Source organism: Natrix helvetica, assembly GCF_964273705.1.
Source record: "Natrix helvetica genome assembly, chromosome: Z".
NCBI classification, from domain to species: Eukaryota; Metazoa; Chordata; class Lepidosauria; order Squamata; family Natricidae; genus Natrix; species Natrix helvetica.
This window is the reverse complement of record NC_138554.1, coordinates 131,543,516-131,565,654: the sequence shown is the minus strand read 5'-3', so window position 1 is coordinate 131,565,654 and position 22,139 is coordinate 131,543,516. Positions and strand designations below refer to the sequence as shown.

At 37.7% G+C, this 22,139-nt stretch overlaps 1 protein-coding gene across 1 annotated transcript in view; it reads right to left on the bottom strand.

Annotated features, from left to right (window-relative positions):
• Nucleotides 1-8,750: 8,750 nt before the first annotated feature.
• CNPY1 (canopy FGF signaling regulator 1) overlaps nt 8,751-22,139 on the bottom strand; it is a gene marked incomplete at its 3' end in the record, with an annotated part of 65,319 nt that continues 51,930 nt past the window's right edge. Inside the window, exons 4-6 of the mRNA XM_081933083.1 lie at nt 15,401-15,604; nt 13,459-13,555; nt 8,751-8,788 (exon numbers count right to left, since the gene is read on the bottom strand). Of these exons, the coding sequence (XP_081789209.1) occupies nt 8,751-8,788; nt 13,459-13,555; nt 15,401-15,604 (339 nt within the window). The remainder of the gene's footprint in view (nt 8,789-13,458; nt 13,556-15,400; nt 15,605-22,139) is intronic.

Genomic DNA, 22,139 nt, shown 5'->3' with positions numbered 1-22,139 from the left:
CTTCCCAACCAAAATCTGACAAGCAAAGGCAATTTGGGGGGATCCAGATGTGCTCAACCACTCTGTAATTCACTTAATAACTTCAGTGATTTACTTAACTACGGTGGCAAAAAGGTCATAAAATTGGGTGCGACTCACTTAATGACCAACTTCCTTAGCAATCGAAATTCTGGTCCCCCTTGCGGTCATATCTCAGGGACTACCTGAAAATGCACTTAAAGGCCATAGCTTCCAAGCTGTGTGAGGTCAGCCAGATGCTGCCACTTATGTGCTATTCTTTCCAGTATTTAATAATTATCACCGGCACCAAAGAAACATGTCCTTTTTATCGCAATGTCTGAGGTGCCCTTGTCAGGCATTTCCAGGGGTGCCATAAAAAAACAAAAACAAAATGGCAGCCATGATGATGCAATCGAGGCTCCGGCTTTTTGTGTGTGGTGGAGATCAAAGAAATGATGACGGCCACCTTGACTCTGGGGATTTCTGTCATTTTCAGATGCGTATTTCTCCATCAAGGAAAATGCAACGTGGCAGAAGAATAATATTGCCTGTTAACTTTTTCTTTATTAATCACAAGGGAATTAGTGCAGTAGTTTCTCATCTTTTTTCATCTTCCCATATTTCCTACTATCTTCTCCTATTGGTTTCAATTATTGATTGCAACTGATGTTTAATGATTGTAAGTATAATTTATGACCTACGACCTATTACTTGCCGTTTATAGGTACACTGAGAGCTTATGCACCAGGGACAAATTCCTTATATGTCCAATCACACTTGGCCAATAAAGAATTCTATTCTATTCTGTTCTTGACAAACTTGAACATTGGGCACTATCTAATAAAATGAAATTCAATGGTGAAAAAGGAAGGTTCTACATTTAGGCAACAAAAACGGAATGCACAAGTACAGTATAGATGATACCTTGCTCAATAGTAGTAACTGTGAGAGGGATCTTGGAGTCCTAGTGGACAACCATTTAAATATGAGCCAGCCGTGTGCAGCAGCTGCCAAAAAAGCCAACACAGTTCTAGGCTGCATCAACAGAGGGATAGAATCAAGATCAGGTGAAGTGTTAATACCACTTTATAATGCCTTGGTAAGGCCACACTTGGAATACAGCATTCAGTTCTGGTCGCCACGATGTAGAAAAGATGTGGAGACTCTAGAAAGAGTGCAGAGAAGGGCAACAAAGATGATTAGGGGACTGGAGACTAAAACATATGAAGAACGGTTGCAGGAACTGGGTATGTCTAGCTTAATAGAAAGAAGGACTAGGGGAGACATGATAGCATTGTTCCAATATCTCAGGGGTTGCCACAAAGAAGAGGGAGTCAAACTATTCTCCAAGGCACCTGAGGGTAGAACAAGAAGCAATGGGTGGAAACTAATCAAGGAGAGAAGCAACCTAGAACTGAGGAGAAATTTCCTGACAGAACAATTAATCAGTGGAACAGCTTGCCTCCAGAAGTTGTGAATGCCCCAACACTGGAAGTCTTTAAGAAGATGTTGGATAGCCATCTGTCTGAAACGGTATAGGGTTTCCTGCCTAGGCAGGGGGTTGGACTAGAAGACCTCCAAGGTCCCTTCCAACTCTACTATTGTATTGTATTGTATTGTTCTGTTCTGTTCTGTTTAACAATGCCAGTTGCAGATTTATTCTGGACACATTTTACATTCTTTCCAAAGGCAAAAGCTGTAAGTACAGGTAGTCCTTACAAACATTAATTTAGTGAATGTTCAAAGTCACAACTGCATTGCAATAAGGGAGTTATGGCTGGTCCTCATCACAGCATCCTCACAATCACATGAACAAAATTTGGCGCTTGGCAACCAGCATATATTTATGGCATTTGTAGCAACCTGGGGTCTCGGATTGCCATTTTGCGATCTTCCCAGCCAGCTTCCGACAAGTCAATGTGAAAAGCTGCATTTGTTTAACAACCATATGATTTACTTAACAACTGCAATAATTTGCTTAATCATGGCAATAACAAAAAAAAAAGATCTTAAAATTGTGCATGATTCACTTAGCTAGCAGATGTGGACTGCAAAATCCAGATGACAACCAGATGTCAGCAGAGAGTTAGGACTTTCTGTACCTGCTAAGGGTTATCTTGATTTTTCCAGCCAGGATTTGATAGCTCTGGATAAGGGATTTTGTTGAAAAGCAATAATCTATAAATGCAATAAGATAATACTATAACATATATGTATTAGGGATCCATTTTTCCAGCAAGATAGGTCCAAAATGTCTGGACTGTTCAAATCTTGCCAAGCTACAGGCAAACAACTTTCAGATATGAACCCATTTAAGTTCTAAGATTTGTAGCTGCACCCCATGTATTACTCACGGGCAATCCAGACTGTAAATGGGTGCATTAAGAAGCATCCTATTCAATTCTCAATATAATATGGCTCAAAGCTGAGTCAGAACTACTTTTATTGAACTTCTGATTTACAATACAATAGCAGAGTTGGAAGGGACCTTGGAGGTCTTCTAGTCCAACCCCCTGCCTAGGCAGGAAACCCTACACTGTTTCAGACAGATGGCTATCCAGCATCTTCTTAAAGACTTCCTGTGTTTGCCAATGAATCTCTGTAATTTGCCAATAAATCTGTGTAATCATGTATAAGGCTTGATGAAAGTCACCTGATGATGCACAATAAAAATGATCTGAGACAACTCCCAATTTACCTCCTACTCCAGAGTTTATGAACCTTGACATTTTAAAGATATATGGACTTCCACTCCCGGAATTTCCCAGCCAGCATTGAGAAGTCCACATATCTTGAAGTTGCCCAGGTTGAGAACAATCTACTCCAATCAAAGCTGCGTGGAGATATCACGACAGGCTTAATTCCTAGGCAACTTGAACATCTGGTGATGCCGCAATAAAGAAAGCAAACCCAGGATTAGCTTTTCATTAACAGGTGGCACACACAAACCCCACCATTTATACAATAAGCAAAGCAAAACGGAGCACTGAAGTGTTAAATGTAAGGTTGTGGTTAGTAAGCCACACAAACAGTTTTATAGATTGTCTTCAACCTACATTGACAATTAAGCCCGAGAGACACAGTTGTTAAGTGAGTTGTGCTTCATTTTACAACCTTTTTTGCCACAATTGTTAAGAGAATCACTGCAATTATTAGGTGAAATATGTATTAGTTAAACAAATATGGTTTTGGCGAAAGCCTGCTTGTTGGAAGTTGGCTGGGAAGTTCAGAAATGATGATCACGGTGCAACTATCATAAGTACATGCCAGTTGCCAAGCACTCAAAATGTTGATCACATGATCATGGGGAGGCTTCAATAGTCTCAGTTGTGAAAACTGAACATTAGTCACTTTTGTCAATGCTATTGTAACTTCCAACGGTACCTAAACAAATAAGTATAATCTTTATTGTCACTGTACTTAAATACAACGAAATTGGTTGTAAGTTGAGGACTATCTGTATTGCTGACTTGGTTTTACAGAAAGCAGTAAATATACATATCAGAGACACATACCGGAATTGTTAGAGTTCCCAGCTGTTTAGATCAGCCTTTCCTATCTTATTGCCCACCATAGTAGTCTTCAGGCTCCAGAATTGCCAGTCAACGTGTATCTTACTATCCATATTTGTTAGGACATTTGGTTAGGACAGTGATGATTAACCTTTTTGGCACCAAGTACCAAAACTGGAGAATGCCGGAGCACCGGAACCTGGAAGAAAGCAGCTGGTCAGTGTGCATGCGCGTGATGGCCAGATGCTTTTCTGGGTTCTGTCGTGCACATGCGCACCCAACAGCATTATAGAACCCGGAAGAGCATTATAGAACCCGGAAGAGCATTATAGAACCCGGAAGAGCACCCAACAGCATTATAGAACCCGGAAGAGCAGCTAACAATGGCATGTGTACCCACAGAAAGGGCTCTGTGTGCCATAGGTTCGCTATCACGGGGTTAGGATAAGCTATTTTATTGCTTTGATTTATGTAATCTTACACCCAAGGGCATCTTCCTAGAATGGGGGATGAAATACTTCAAGATGACAGCTGTTACCACAAGACTGATGGCCCACCTTTTTAGGAAGTGCATTGAGATCTACAAACAGGAGGAGCTTCGACTGTAGTGGCCCAACTGCTCTTTTGACTGTTCTGATACCCCCACCCCACTCTCTCCAGACGCTCCTGCCTTCATGCTATTTCCTTGGTTTTTCACGATATGTAGAATGTTGTATGCAAGGAAAAGGTAACTTAAGAGTTCCACAAAGTACTTGCCGTTCTTGAACGAAAACAAGGTGATAGCCTCAGAAGTTGATGGCTTTGGAACCATGGTGGTGCAGTGGTTAGAATGCAGTACTGCAAGCTAACTCACTGCTCATTCCTGGTGTTCGATTCTGATCAGTTCTAGGTTGACTCAACCTTTCATCCTTCCAAGGTCGGTAAAATGAGGATCCAGATTGTTGGGGGCTGACTCTATAAACTACTTAGAGAGGGCTGTGAAGCATATAAGTATATAAGTCTATGTGCTATTGCTATATACATGTTCTTATGGATGCAGGCCTGGATATCTTCAAGTCCACATTCTTATCCCAAAGATCCAGGAGAAAAGACTTCCTGATAGTCTTTTCCCCAAAAGGAATTCATTCTGTGGGTATCCTATAGACAACTCTGTAGGTAGATTCCACTTTTTTTGAAAAGGAACTTTCATAAACCTGGAACAATGTGCTTTCACAGGACTATTGAAACATAGATTATGATGAGCAATGGATGACATTAAGATTTGGCTTGCTTGTGGCAGATGGTTTTGGAGTTAAAATGGTTGTAAGCAGGGGTGAAATTCAGCAGGTACTGGAGAACTGGTAGTGGAAATTTTGAGGAGTTCGGACAACCAGCAAATACCACCTTTGGCTGGCACCAGAGTGGTCTGGCACTAGGGTGGGATGGGAATGGAGATTTTGCAATATCCTTCCCCCTGGAGTGGGGAGGGAATAGGGAATTTACAGTATCCTTCCCCTGGAATGGGGTAGGAATAGAGATTTTGCAATATTCTTCCCCCAGGAGTGGGGATTTTGCAATATCCTTCCCCTGGAAGGGGGTAGGAATGGAGATTTTGCAATATCTTTCCCCTTGGAGTGGGGAGGAAATGGGGATTTTGCAGTATCCTTCCCCTTCCCCTGCCCCACCAAGCCACGCCCACAGAACAGTAGTAAAAAAAAATGAATTTCACCACTGGTTGGAAGTCTATGCTGTTTTATTTTTTTCCTTAATAACGTACAGTATATTTCTGAAAGCTTCAGGAACAGAGCAGCAAAGGAATTACACAAATACAGTGACAAATATATAGTGAGTGATTTGGGGTAACTTATTATTGCTCTAAAATCAATAGTATTCCATGAAAACTGAAGTAAATAATTTGACACTTTCCATTAAATGTTCTATGTATTAAGTAGGGACCAGATATCCAATCCTATTTGTCTAAAATTAACCCAACTGAAAATCCTTTTTGTTTCTTCTTCATATTTCTGTGCTATCGAAACCTACATTTCAAGTTAAAATTCAGGTCCTGAAGCAGACTAAAAGTTTTCATCTTTATTAATCAACAGAAGCAAACCCATATTTTATAGTAAAAATGCATGGTTTTTAATAAAAGAAAGTCAACTCTTGAAAGTGACAATGAAGAAATTTAATGATAACACATTAGAAAATATTGCCAATGCAAGTATAGTTATGTCTATATTTATATCAACACTGCAGTCCAAACACATATATTCAGAAGAAAATCACACATATTTGATTAGGATTGTATTATAAAGCATTTAATTATGAATTCATTGAGAAATGAAGGTCTTTGTTTGCATAGAAAATCACTTTCGGTATTCAGTAGTACATCCCACTAATTTAATATATCATATTTAAATATTAAAGCCATAAGAATTAGAACTCATTGCTGTAAACATGCAGCACACATTAAAATGAAGTTGGTGGAACTGAGTTTTAAGTCCATGTATGTTATTTAGGGAACAAAAATATTACCCTGTTTCCTCAAAAATAAGACCCCCCTGGATAATAAACCCAATCGAGTTTTGAGCGCATGCGCTAAAATATGCTCTTCCCAAAAAATAAGACTTCCCCCAAAATATTCCAACAGAGCAGCAGCCATGAGGTGACCATGCTCACCGCCTCCTGCACCTCAAAAATAATAAGACCTCCCGGAAAATAAGGCCAAGTGCATATTTTGGGGGTCAAAAGAAAATAAGACTTTGTCTTATTTTGGGGGAAATACGGTACCCAGACTTAAACATACTAGTTTTAATGGGGGGTTTCCTATAGGGGGACAGTGTATTGTTCTTCATGTGAATAAGCCAAAGGTAATGTTAAAATCATTTGTTCTTGGTGACAATACAGATAGTCTGTGACTTACAATCATTTGTTTAATAACTGGTTACTATATTTCCCCGAAAATAAGACAGAGTCTCATTTTCTTTTGACCCTCAAAATAAGCTCTTGGCCTTATTTTCGGGGAGGTCTTATTATTTTTGAAGTGCAGGAGACGGCGATCGTGGTCACCTCATGGCTGCTGCTGTGTTGCAATATTTTCTGGGAGGGCTTATTTCGGGGGAGGGCTTATTTTAGCACATGCACTCAAAAGCGTGATTGGGCTTATTATCCAGGGAGGTCTTATTTTCAGGGAAACAGGATACAATGGCACTGAAAAAGTGACTGACATTATGGCCATTGTTCACACTTATGATTATTGCAGCCTCCCTGTGATCATGTGATCTAAATTTAGATGCTTTCCCTCTGGCGTGTATTTATGATGGTGGCAGTGGTCCTAGGGTCATGTGATCTCCTGTTGCAACCTTCTGACAAGCAAAGCCAATGGAGAAGCCAGATTCGCTTAACAACCATGTTACTAACTTAACAACCGCAGCAATTCATTGAACAACAGTGGCAGGAAAGATCGTAAAATGGGGTAAAATTTACTTAACAGCTGTCTCACTTAGCAATGGAAATTTTGGACTCAGTTGTGGTCATAAGTCAAGAGACTATCTGTACAAATGTCCTTACTTTTAACACTTTAACTATCAAAACAAGTCTGCGAGGTTCCTAAGAATCTCACTGCCAGCCTAAATTTTGTAACTTTAAAAATATGTAACAGCTGCCATGAAAAGTTGATTCTATGGCTTTGCCTTTTTCAAAATACAGATTGAAAGTTCATATTGTGACTTTAAATAAATATCATCTTTTTCCCCCCAAGAATGTGGGAGTTTTCATGGGTGAATTAAGAAGTCTGTGATATACAATGGAAATCACTCAAACATATTTTCCAATGGAAATAGTATAGACGAGGGTGTGTTTGAAATGTTAAACATACTGATGCATTACTGTGAAGTGGGAAAAGGAATTGAAAGCCACAATCACTGAAATGAGGGGAAAAAAATTATTACACAGTGTAAGAAATAATAATTATATTCCTGAGTTAGTAATACCCTCCAACCAAACTATTTGACGTGGTTTATTGGTGCTGGAGTCATGCTTTCCTACCTGAGCTGCCTACTTACAAAATGATTTTTTTTTACAAAAAATGATAAGGCATAAGAAGGTACCATATGAACTGATTGGATTGTCCAGTTAAATCAGCCAAGTAGATCAATTATTTCATTTTCATTACTCATTCTTTCCCCAAATCCAGGGTGTAAAACCTGCTGGTGATCCTTTGCTCCATTGGTGAGTTCCTACCGGTTTTGCCCAACCGGTAACGGTATAGCGGCCTGGGTCACTGGAACCGGCAGCGACCCGGGCCTGCCACACCCTGGAACTGGTTCCCGGGTCTCTTCTGCCGTCACAGGGATGTTTCTGAGCATGGGCAGAACAGTTTTCAGTCAACTGCGCATGCGCAGCAACACGTGGTGGCACATGTCCTTTGCGTGTAGCGAGCAGTGAGTAGTGCATGTGCAAAACGCCCTCTCAGTGAACCGGTGGTAAATTGGTTAGGAACCCATCACTGCTTTGCTCCTAAGTAAAACAATTTTATATAAGGCACATCAAATTTTCTATGACAACTTGCCATGCCAACTCACCGTGGGAGAAGAGTTACACTAATATGGAAAAAGCAATAGAATCATTAAAGAAAGGATGCCAAAGGAGGAACACAATGAATTGTGAACGATAAAAACTATTTTTTCCCCAAACTATTTTAACTAATTCAATTGAATTGTTGAATTGTCCCACAGCAGATTCTCCTGTGGTGAGTTGGCCATGGCAAGTTGTCTCGCGTTGAGTTGGCCATGGCAAGTTGTTTCGTGGTGAGTTGGCTGTGGTGAGTTGGCCATGGCAAACTGGCCTGGAGAGTTGGCTGCAGCGAGATGTCCCATTCTGGTTTTGAAAACTGCCCTAGCATTGATCTAAAACTACAAAGAATAAGTCAGCAGATTTTGGAAAAGTAAAACTCACATAGATTTGAAACGGCATTTTTACTCATAATTAACACCTATGAAAAGCGCAGGGTTTTTGAGTACAAGTGACACAGCAGCTTTAAAAAGTGAAGAGTTTCCCCCACTAACTCAGTCCAATATCCGAAATAGACAAGACAAACAGGCATGTTAATGATCAGTCTATATAAAGGTTTGTTATGAAGATTAATGGAAGGTGGAGAATGTAGAATTATTTTAGTTTATATTTTTCATCCAGATGAATAATAATAATAATAATAATAATAATAATAATAATAATAATAATAATAATAATAGTTGCCTTTTAAAGTTCACTGTGCATCTCAGCTTCTTGACAAAGACCTATCAAGAGAGGACAAAATTAGACACCAATGGAAGATCAAACAATTAAATTATCTCACAATTACAAGTTTATATTTATTCAGGTTTCAGATCATGATAGTACAATAGATTATTCACCATTGCTCAAAAATCATAAATCATATCCTGATACACATTTTGAAAGAGAGAGTTACTGATGGGTTTTTAATATCATATAAGGTTTTTTATTTTATTTTAAGGCTGTTCCAATGTATTCAATAATTTGGCACAGTATTTTAAAACAGAGCAACCAGATTTTTCAATATAACTTCACACATAATTATAGGTGTGTTAAGATAAAAAAAAAAATCTTGGGAGTGAACAGTATCTGAAAGTCCATATTTTGGGCAAATTGCTGGCATTAAGACAATGAGCAAATTCGTGATGATTGAATCGCTATTTAACATGATCGTTCTCTTTCTTTATAAATTTGACAGCAGTGTCTATTCTTATACACAACACACAACTTTTCATTCAGTATTTTGCTTTGTTTCAATTTAATAAACAAAGAATTTTGGCATAAAAATATTAAATACTCCTTGTAGAAGATTCCTGCCCATTTATCTAAAAATCACAGCCCCAGTTTTAAACAAAATTATTGGGAAATAAATCCCCTTCTTGTGCTGCTTATTTCTGAAGCAACAGAGTTAATACTGGCATCTAATCTCTGACAACATAAATAATCTGAGCTTGAACTGATTCAGTATTTGGCAACAGGAATATGTTTCAGATACTTTAGTAAAACAAAATAAGCAGTTTCTCCCCCCCTATTGTGACATACTTGGGTTTTTCTTATTCATTCTTTTAAAGAAGTCAAAGAGATCTAAATAATAAGCTAAAATCAGAATTACAAAATGACATCAAAGAAAAAAATAAAAAGGGTTGTCGGAAAGAGATTGTCCTCAGATGACTGCCGCGTTTATTCCTAGAAAGCTTGAATTTACGCAACCCATCATAGGGGAAGATTAATAAAACTCTGTATTTACTAGAAATTTCTGGGCAGGAGGGAGAAGAAAAGATAATTATAAAACTGTAAAGGCTCATTAAAAATAGATCAGTGGAGAGTACATCTTTATCTTCAAATCCCAAAGAATGTTATTAGAATACAGTGAAAATGTTAGCATCATTTGTACATTAACGCTGAGTTGCATTGTGTAGGACTTGGTTGCCTTGTCTTAGGCTGACAACCCATTTCGAAGGATAATCTTAGCAAGTTGCCTAGAAAGCACTGAATTTGAAAGCGGTACTTTTGGAGCAATAATAGATGTGCCAAACTGAGCAAGTAAAATGGAATAAAAAACACCAGGCTTTTATAGAATAATAGAAGCTATTAGAAGTTTTTCTACCCTTGTGAGACTTAAAAATGCATTAATGTTCAAGCTTCTGTTCAAGCTTCCTACATAGATAAATAAATTCACCTTTGGGATGAGAATGAAAAATTTCATCCAAAGAGAATAATTTTTCAGAGTTATGAGCACGTGAAGCCGATTAGAATAATGGAAACCTCTATATTACCTTAATGATAATAATGGGTTGGGGACAGATGGACATAGCAGCAGTCTATTATGTTGTTGAACCAAATTAACTGATACAAATCCAAGAATACTACATTCTTGACCAATGTCTTAATCCTATTGCTTCTAAACAGCATAACTGCAAAATAATAGTGGGACAATGAAAATTGTCCTTTAGGCAAATTAATGTCCACCCAATTTCACTGGCACAACAATAAATTCTGAGTTATGCATTTATATGAAAGTCAGTGATCCCACAGCAAATCTTAGTTTCCAACTAAGGACTACAACGTCTATTAACTTTATAAACAATTCATTTAAGTAGAGGAGAAAACATCTTAGTAAGAACTGTGAAAAAAAATAGATAAAGGCTGTTTCACTCTTTTGAATCCTTCCAGGAAGAAAGAGAAATATAGAGATTTTAAGTGAGATCAAAGAAATCTTTTGACAGATAACTGATCCATGGTTGTCTGTATTAAAAAAAACAGCCTTCATCTTTTTAATATAGCTTGTGAAAGAGTTTTTGGCTTTTTAAAAAATGAAACACCAGATGCAATCATCATGTAAACATGGAAGAAACACCACATATTTTTCTAGCTAAAGGTTGCCTCAGTTTGACAGATTACAGGATAAGGAATTAAATTCATAGAGAATTTATTATATATTGCTTTTAATAAGATAATGATGCTCTGCGTTTCTACCTCCTCTGATGAAAGAGGTACATCAATCAGTAAGTGCTTTGCAAGGCATCTTTTTTGTACACTATCACAAATATGTCACAATGGCTAAAGTGTGCCTTGTAAAACATTTCACAAAGACTGTTTACCTTTTGTGTTGTAGAGAAATTCATACTGACACAAATAGTTACTTCAGCTAGGTCATTTTTTCCCACAAATTTCATATCAGTATGTTATATGTATGTATAATACAGTATGTATTGCCTGGTGGAAATAACTAATAGCATTTAAAGAAGTTTATAATCAAAGCTATAATATGATTTGTAGAGATGGGAAATGAGTTGGTTACATTCAACTCCCTCAGGGTTTCCCTACATTTTGTTAGACTCTTTTGTTTTTTACATTTATGGGGAAATTTCTGGAAAATGTGATTCCCCACCCCCACCCCCCTGCTAGTCTTGAGGCAGACATCAGCTAGTAACACAAGTGCTAAAGCTGAACATTTTTATAATTGGAATGAGTATCTATATTTCCCCCTTTTTCCTTTTTGGAAAACCCTCTCTGTGTTTCAGCACTCGGAAGGGGATCTTTTAAAAACTTTCTACTTACTGAAGCAATAGAAAGTATGTATGGTTGTTTACTTTTCTTTCCGAGTTTTCACTTTAGCATACTTATAATCCTGTGAGATTTTACAAGGCCAGACAGAACTGCTGATCTTTCCTGTCATTTGCTTTTTCCTTGTTTCTTGTAAATAACCTGCGCAGGGACTAACAGAAAACTACTATGACGACCTCCTCCTCCTCTTCCTCCTCCTCATCAATATTTCTATTCAGTTCTTCAAGAAGAAATGTTTATGGTTTCGATTGGTCTCCTGAGCCTTTCTCATCACTCTTTCTAGTCATTGCAGGATTTAGCCACAATCCTAAACACATTTGAGACTATGTAAATTGGCTTAGAGGAGCAATCTAGCTTCACAGTTTTAAATATTATTGGAGGGAAATAAGTCCCATAGCTTCTGATCAAAGGTCACCAACTTCTCAAACCCTATTAAATTGAAGGAAGCCACACTATCAAAATGAGAATATCACAGTTGTCTTGAAGTTATGATCTATAGTCAGATAGATGGTAGCCATACAGGCAGACAGGCAGGCAGATAGATACTGATCTGACCAAAAGGGCCATTATTTTCACTATTAACCGGGAACTGGACTCAGCGTGATTCTATCGCATTCATTTTTAAATGAATCCGGTTTATTTAAGGTTACCATCTGGGTAAGTGTGCATATAGTGCATCTAAGAACCCAATATATCACATCTTACTTCGTCAAGAATAAGAGGAAGAAAGACAACTGAAAGGATATAGATTGGAGAAATTGGTGCCTTAAAACAAAAGCAAATTTGAAAATGAGATTAACATACTGGAGGGAATTGACTCATACTATTCTTCTCTTTCTTCCTGCTTATTTCTACACTTTTCTCTTTACTTTCACAATGCTCGAAAACTTTGGGAGGAAAACTGCACATGAGTTTTAAAAGTGACCCTGTGGGACAATTTGTTTCTACTCTATTAAGAACATCAATTATATTATGATCAAGTGATAGATGAAATGTAAAGAATTTATCTTTTATTTGCATTAGAATATTTTTTTAACAATTACAAATTTCTAGACTATGTAAATTATTAATTTCTCCCCTGTATTCTTATGAATTATTTTATTACCCACTAATTGGCCCTGTTAACATTTGCTAGCGTTAACATTAGATGTTATCTCTCTAAATCAGCTTTTTAAAACTCACCTATTTTTACAATCTGCTCATTCATCCTATGTACATTTCCTGCTAAGCCCCAGTTTATTTTGTGGTCTTACACAAGTAACTGTCCATAGTATTTCAGTTTATGTTTATTTAGAATTTGACACAAGAGATTGGATAGCCCTAAAACAACCTTCTTGGTTTTAGAATCAACTACCTGAAACTGAAGCCAAAATGAATAGATGAAGAGATTCTTGCAGGAATTCCATCTCTTAAATTCTGTTTCCATTATTGTCTTCATAATCGTTAAAAATCAAATGTTAACTTAGTTAAAGGAACCAACTTTTCTAGGCAGGGAATTTAGCCAGCATTTAAATACTCTACTGGAACTCCAGATCCTGAAGTAAACCCATCTAAAATATCTATTTGCCTATTCATTCAAAAGAAAACAAATCTTGTTTTGAATATGATTTCTTTTGGATGAATAGGCAAATATATTTCTTCTTTCTTTAACCAACTTTCCTTGGCAGGGCATTCCTTAGCAATGCCCATGCATCCTCTTCAATCTAGAAAATATTATTTTCCAAAGTGTTTTGTTGCATCCCAGCAATGCATACATGGATTGGCGGGGGGGGGGGGGGGGAAGGAGAAGGGGGGGGGGAGAGAATTGCTGTTGAGAAAGAAGCACATGTTACATCAGACACAGTACCTGATTTTTCAAAGCACAGCTTGTCAGCCAGAGAGTGTGACTCCTGAGTGATAACTGAGGATATTTCATCTTCATACTGTTCTATGATAGTCTCACACTGTAAAGAGGGAAAAACAGCAGCAAAGAACTAAACAAGGCCATTTACACAGAGCAACCAAAGGATATCATGTCAAGAAAGACAATTTGGGATTGTTGCTTTTTTATTTTTTGGTTTTTTTTGTGTGCCGAGGCAGCATGCCTGCCTGATCAGGTTGTCCTGTAAACATAGCACATAGTACATAGCATTAACAATATATATTGAGATTTTATTATAGGCTCATTCAAATTCTATCTGTTGAAAGCAAATGATGAATGATTCCACTTAATACAGGTTATTCATTTTATGACACAATTGGTTGAAACGGTTCTAGGGATTGATGCTAATGCTTTGAAATGGACGGGATGGATTAAAGCGTGTACATTATGTGCATAGGGGAGAAGAAACTATTTCACTATATCACCAAATGATAAGTTATTTTTCAAAATGAAGAAAGTGGCAGTGATTTCATGTAACATCAGTCATATTTCTATTTGGTCAGCATTGGGCCTTCTCCCAATGCAGTTTTACTTGGTCACTTGGCCTTAAGCATTGGCTATAAGCTCCTGTCCCCAAAATCTACAGGGAATCCCAGCAAGGGAGAAACATTCTGTAAAATGCCCTTAAAAATAACCAGGAAGCCAACTTTTATCACAAAAAGACCCGATTCTACCATAAAATTCTACATCCTACCCCAAGAATCCAGTTTTTAGGTTCAAATCTCATATGTGGTGTGCATTCTTAAATACTGCTTCAGCACATGAAATAAGACACCACGGATTTTGTAATGCAAATAATGTCTTCGAAAAATGAAATTTTAAAAATTAGTTCCTTAACATTTTATATATTCTCTCTTATGTTTATTTAGAATTTTGCAAAACAGCTTGGGTGATCTTAAAACAATCTTCTTGGCTTTAGAATCAAATAAAAGGTAAAATAAGTAGATAATGAGATTCCTGCAGGAATCCCTTTGCCCAAATTCCTTATTCGATCCTTGTGGTAATTGCTGAAGATCAGTTATTAATTTAGTTAAAGAAACCAACTCTTATTGGCAAGGAATTTAACTGGCATTAAAATACTCTACAAGAGCTCCACCTATTAGAATCCCAAAGTAAATTCTTCTAAAAGAACAAGACTTGCTTTCTTTTCCACAGGTCTAATTTTGGATGAGCAGACAAATATATTTCCAGATTTCTTTCTTTTTTTCACAGACCCATGATGAAAATATTATTTTTCATGAGCATTTGTTGATGTTTGAGGCACAGGCCAGCTCAAGAACAACATTCTTGTGTCAACTTGCTCTAGACCTCCATTCTAGCTCTCAACTAAGTCCAAAGAAAGAAAACTGGAAAAGAAACAATAACTAAACTCTCCACCACTTCAATAAGTATCAGCATTTGAATTAGCAATCTTTAAATCTGAATTCAAAACCTAGCGTCACAATTTGTTTTGTTGCAGAACAGAGAAGACAATTGTGTTTAGATTCATATTGCTGAAAATAATGGAGGGTAAATTTGTGTTGCTTTTCTATCGTTTATTTTTAAATGCTTTTCTATCATTTATTTTAAAATTATTTCAACTTAAATATTTGATAACCCAAAGTGAAAGTAAAGTGGCATTACCCATGCATACATGTTCTGAAGAATATTGAGATCTATATTTCATGGTGCTTCTCTCACTTTAACGGTTAACCCATCCCACCCCCATTTATTATTATTTAAGGCAAATTAACTCAGGCCTGAAAGATATCCGAATACTATAAAATCCCTAAATTTAGATTCAGGGAAGCAAATTAATCTACAATATCAAATATGAGGGTCAAAACAGTTCATCCCCCAAAGTCATTAGTTTATTCTGCTGTCTTACCGCATATTTCAAGGGTTTATAAGCATCAGAATAAAAGAAATATTGTTTATATATTGGATATATTTCCTCATCCTTCCTCGGAGCATATCTCTTGAATATCTTTTTCTTAGTTACAGGATCATCCTCAAGTTTGTAATCATTCATCCGATCGCATATATTTTCCAAAATGTCTGTTAAGAAGGTCTCTGACTTTGCAAAAGGAATCTAAAGAAAAAGATTTACAGAAATACACATTTTTCAGATTTTACCAAAGCAAAATCCTGCAGGCGTCCATAAACACAGAATCCTTAACCTGGATTGACAGTACAGAACAATGCCTGCAGATCTCCGTATCTACATAATTATTGTCTGATATCGTATTACATATATAATTAAAAATGTCAGCTAAATCTAGGATGAGTCTGGAAATAATTAAACATTTAAGGTGCTAATAAAATATTCTTTTTAGGCTGAAATTATACGTGCCATTGTAAGCTGATTTTAAATGCAAGAAGTTCTTAATATTTTTTTTTAAATAGAAATTGCAGCGGAGGTATATTTTATGTTCAAAACTCATAAAGAGAGAAACTTTGTTTTCCGGGACTCAGTGAAGACTTAATAGATTCCTTGTTAGAATGTGCATGGTTTCTTTAACCAAAGCAAAGTTTCCAAACATTCTACACCCCCCCCCAACACACCCACACACTCACACACGTACACACACACACCCGTCCATCCTTCAGTTAGTCTGACTTTCTGTTCGTCAAGTCACTTGCAGCTGTTTAATGCCTCCCAAGGGTTTGGGCAAAGAAAATAATCACTTACAAAACTGTTCTTCTCCCAGAATCTACTATTTCAAACAGCTGGCCCATGTCTTCGCCCTTTCCTCTTCCTTCAGAATTAAGCAAGAATTCAGGGGGACACATTTAGACACATACTACCTACGTACTTAGCGAGGGTCTCAGCAGTCAATGCTACAAGGGTCAAAGAGCACCCCATGCTCTTGGTAACAGAGACAAAAAAACCTTCTCTCCCGTCTAGACAGGTCAAGGTGCACGATTGCTCCCATCTCTGGAACTTCTTCCGGAAGAGGGCGTGAATTGAAGCCAAGTGCACAGTAAACAACAGAGCTGCATCTTTTGGGCCTTTAGGAGATTTCCCCTCTTCACCCTCTGCTGATCAAAGGAGGAAGTTATCATGACAACCAGAGTCAAAGAACCTGAATCACAAATGAACTCGATTTCTTCAGTGTTGATATATCCCGTCCCTATTGTCTCTTTTCACACGCAGTATGAACCCTTCCGGTCTCAACGATTACATTACAGAAGGACTTTCATATGTGTGCTCCATTTACACAAAGGGGAGACCCTTCCTTCACCACCATCTGGTCACAAATCAGGGAAATAAAGGCAGGAGAATTAAAATTAATGCTTAGAGTCCCTTCTCTCCAACCCCCCATCTCTTGTGCATCTCGAAGAAGGCCTTTCTTTACAATAGGCCTCCTTCCTTTTACCTTGTCCTACCTCGTAGTTAGAAACCTGAAGCTTATGGAAATAGGAAAGAACAAGAAAAGCTCAACATTAACTACTCCAAAAGAATGTTTGGTGATACTGATCCTATATAGATACAAAACATGTACAGAATAACTTATGCAGGCTTGTAGAAAAAAAGAGGCATATACTCTACACATCCCAATATATTTCTGAGGGACTTGCTTGCTTTCACGACCATTTTAAATAGCCTATTTTTTTTTCATTGAACGAAGTAGCTGCAACAAATAAAATCCCAATATATTTCTTCCCTTCTCCCACCCCCAACTATTTAAAAGGACCATAACTAAATTTAACACAAGACATCCAGATGGTTTTCCTGTTTTACAAAACTCCTAAGCAGAGAAAACTCTCTGTTTGCAGAGTTTTGCGTACAAGGAGATGCTGCAGGTACAAAATTCATACCCTCACCAAAATACACGCGTTAATAGATGAGGTTCTTAACACCAATTCAAGATGGGAAATAGCACTCCTGCTTTTGTATAATTTTCTTGGCCCCCGAATTAAGCCCTAGAAGCCACCACAATTTATATTTCCACTTGCGTAGAGTTTTGAGAAAGATATATCAAATAGCCACCCGTGCTAAACCATCCCTTGCAAAGTTAAGTATACTTTAAAATTGCTTTAATAATAAAATTGGAACCGGGGGGGGGGGGGATTTAGGTTGGACAAGGGGCAGAAACCAAAAGCAATTCTATGAAAGCCCTAAAAGATTCTGAATGGTCCTTCTCAATAGACAGTTCCTATTGTAATCACCCAGGAGATGTGGGGCCTCCACCCTGGAAAAACTGCCTCAGAGATTGTAACCTCATTAAAATATGAATAACAAGTCAGCCGTCATTCAAAAGAAAGAAAGGCATCTTATTCTGCATCAAATTTCGCCATCATTTCAAACAACCACAACAGAGCAACATGGAACAACACCCCCCCCTCAAAAAACAAAACAAAACAAACCCCCTTCCATTTCCCTAACTGGATGTTTGTCGCATGTGGAAACAATGTTAGCGGCGGAGTGGATTAAGCCTAAACATTTTCAAAGAAATCACTTGTGTTGCCAAATCTTTCAGAGCATGCCGATCACATCTTTAAAAAAAGGAAGGAGGAAAAAAAAAGGAAGACTCTCGGAGCAGCGGTCAGATAGTCTTTCCAAGATCGCAAAACCTAAAAGAAGAGGGGAGGGGGAAGTTAAACATCCTCGCGGGTGGAAGAATGGAGACACACCACAATTCCAAGATATTTTAGCCAATTTTAAGCCCCAGGATGGAGAATTCATTACAAGCAACAATGACACCTTCATAAGAGTCAATTACATTGAAGCTCATGATCCAGTTCATTACTGTGTCTCTGCTAATTTCATCATAAATTTCTACATTGATAGAGAACGCAACTCACCAAGAAAGCAATTGGGATGTGGAAAGAAAAATAAAAACGTAACTGGCTACAAATAGACAGTTTCCAAAACCCAGATAGTCAATCAAATATTTCTGAACACTAGTTCCCATATAAGAATTTCCCCCCCTCTCTTCTATCCAGGTTTCACGATATGATTTATGCCTGCTTTTGTGTGTGTGTATGTGTTTGTGTGTGCATCTACAATCATCCATAATTATGCACAAGTAGAAGTAGATCCATACAAAAGTGAATAGAAATATGCATCTCTTTAGACTTTGCCATGCAGAAAAAAATCACCAGCTTTCTCATTGGGAACAATATTCCAATTTTCAATATTTATTAAGGGTCAGTATTTAAAAATGAAAACTCAATCGCGCGCGCACTCACTCACACACACACACACCCATTTGCTTTAGGCTAGTGCAGGAGAAACATGAATGCTGAACCACTCAAAAGGCTGATGGGATATATAATTAGCTATTATGTTAATTGAATCCACTGTGAGTTTATTGTATGAGATTTCTTCATATAATATGCAAATGATCTCTAAGGTTTAGTTTTATTAGACAATATAATTAGAAATCCTTTTAAAAGAGAGAATTCTAATGAGGTACAATAAAGGTTAGGAAAATATGTTTGCTATGTTGAGTTACCACCTGGGCTTGCTTAATTAAAATGAAGAGAGAGAGAGAAAACTTTACACCCCAATCAAACCATCTCCCATACATACACATTACACAAATGCAAAGTTTAAAACCTTAATTGTTACACTTCAGAAATTTAATTTTTTTAAAATCATTTATTTGTCCTTTACCATTGATTCATAATTTAACAGAGTTTCATACATTCTCCATCTATATTCTCTAGATTTCTTCTTAAGAATCAAAGTCATTAGGTTACGTTCAGAAAAAGTTCTTGGTATTATCGCTTTTCCAATCCAGTCCAGTTAAGTAGATTCTGGGAGACACAGAATATATCAATTCTTCACATTGGATGGAAAATGTTTGATTTGTTTTAGTCTGGCATTTTTAATTTTCAAAATAAAACCACAGACCCAGCTATACACACAAGGATAATGGAATAGGGGATTCACCTATAAAGACTGTTATTGTGCTGTTGATTAAGAGATATGATCCAAGTAAAGGAAGATACTTGAGTATTTGTTCTGTAACCTTCATCATTTCATTTAGAATAACAAATGCTGGTGTTCTAAAGAGCTGGAATTAAACATCTGCCTGAAAGTAAAAGTAAGTATGTCTTTCTTGGCTTAGAGTTTCTGGAGTAAAGTTTGTCTCATGTAAACCAATCATCAGTTTTAAAGTTGAAACTCTTTTGACTTTTTTGTTGTCAATATTGCAGAAAAATTACACCAATAAGGTTAATGCAGAAGATACTGGGCTTCCTGTAACAGCAGCTATGCTGAATTTTATGAATATGATTTTATATATATATATATATATATATATATATATATATATATATATATATATATATATATATATATATATATATATATATATATATATACGTGTGTGTGTGTGTGTGTGTGTGTGTGTGTGTGTTTGTGTTACAACCCCTGGTATGCCCAAATATGGGAGGGAGCTCACTCCTCCCTCTTTCTGTCCTTCGGCTCATCACAGAAAACCATGCAGGCAGAAACCCATATTTTTATTTTTAATGTTGCCTTTTTATATTTGTGTTGTATTTGTGCTGATAAATAAATAAAGGGAGACTAGTATGGATCCATTTCAAGCTGTTTAGCTCTCATCAGCTAGCCATACCCTTACTGGGATTTGAACCTGGGATGTGTTACATATTAGGCTAGGATGTGTAGTGGCTAGCAAGTCTGCCTAATATGTAACACATCCCAGGTTCAAATCCCAGTAAGGGTATGGCTAGCTGATGAGAGCTAAACAGCTTGAAATGGATCCAGACTAGTCTCCCTTTATTTATTTATCAGCACAAATACAACATATATATATATATATATATATATATATATATATATATATATATATATATATATATATATATATATATATATATATATATATATATATATATATATATATATATATGTACATCTTTGGTTGTTCGGGTTTTCTCCCGCGTAGAATTGGAAGTATCTTCACGACGTTTCGATGAAGTCTCATTCATCATCTTCAGGCTGGTGCTTCCGGCTTGGTGCTTCCAGGAGCAATGTGAGATCTCAGCCGGTTCCTCTTTTTAACTGCCAGTGGGGGTTTGTGCTGATTAGGTGGGAGCTTGGCTGCATTCTGATTGGGTGGAGGTGTATTCTGATTGGTAGGGGGCTTGGCTGTGCTCTGATTGGATGGGAGTTTGGCTGTGCTCTGATTGGATGGGGGCGTGTTCTGTTTGGGTGGGGGCCTGGTTGTGCTTGTGTTAGTCTGAGTAGCAGAGGGATTTGAGCTGGTGAGCTGCGTTACTGTTGTTTGGCTTTGCGTTTGTGGTCGTGCCACATCTCCGTGGTGGGCATCAGTTTGCTTCATGTATGGATTGGAGGGGTTTAAAGTGGCTAATAATGCAGCTGTGGTCTGGCTTCTGGTTTGTGGTCGGGCTTCTGGTTTATAACGGACAAAAATACAAACAAATAGAAGGAGCACCCATGGGATCAGCCCTCTCACCTGTCATTGCTAACCTCTACATGGAACACTTTGAAACCCAAGCTCTAGAAAAATCCGATCACAAACCCAAACTCTGGCTCAGATACGTAGACGACACCTTCATAATCTGGCCACACGGGAAAGATAAACTGGACAACTTCCTCACACACCTCAACAGCCTACACCCCAAAATACAGTTCACCATGGAAACAGAAGCCAATAACCAACTCCCCTTCCTGGATGTCTTAGTCTATAAGAAATCCGATGGATCCCTAGGACACACCATCTACCAGAAGAAAACACACACAAACCGCTATTTGCACGCACTCTCACACCACCACCCAGCACAGATCAACTCTGTAGCCAAGACACTCATCTCCAGAACAAAAAGCATTAGCTGACGAACAACACCTCAAAACTGAACTACACACTCTCACCAACGTACTAACATCCAACGGATTCCAAAGAAACAATATCACTAACCTAATCCAAAAAGAAAACCCCACTAAAATCCAAGACAGTGAACAAGAAAACGGCAGGCCCTCCTCCCATACATAAAAGGCACCACAGACAGAATCAGCAAGATCCTCCACAAACACAACATCAAGACAGCATTCTAAACAAACCGAAAAATATCCACCATCCTAAGAAACCCCAAAGACAAAATAGAGTTAGAAAATCAAGGAGTATATGAAATCCCATGCACCACCTGCCCCACCACATACATCGGACAAACCAACAGAAGAATAAAGGCACGCATTGAAGAACACAAAAACTCAGTCAGAAAGGAGGAACCAACTTCTTCCCTGGTCCAACACCTCAAAGCCACAGGACATGATATAGACTTTAAAAAGACCAGAACTATTGCCAAAATTGAACACTATAACAACAGAATAATCAGAGAAGCTATTGAGATAGAAAAACGACCACACAGCATGAATAAACGAGATGATACCTCCCGCCTACCAGCCATTTGGAAACCCGCCCTCACTAACAAACGAGTCCCTAACACTAAGAATGATACCAGACCCACACTCACGAAAACCACACAGGATGTCACTATCACACATCCACGCAAAAAGCAAGCCCAAACCCACACCGATAATGACCACAAACCAGAAGCCCGACCACAAACCAGAAGCCAGACCACAACTGCATTATTAGCCACTTTAAACCCCTCCAATCCATACATGA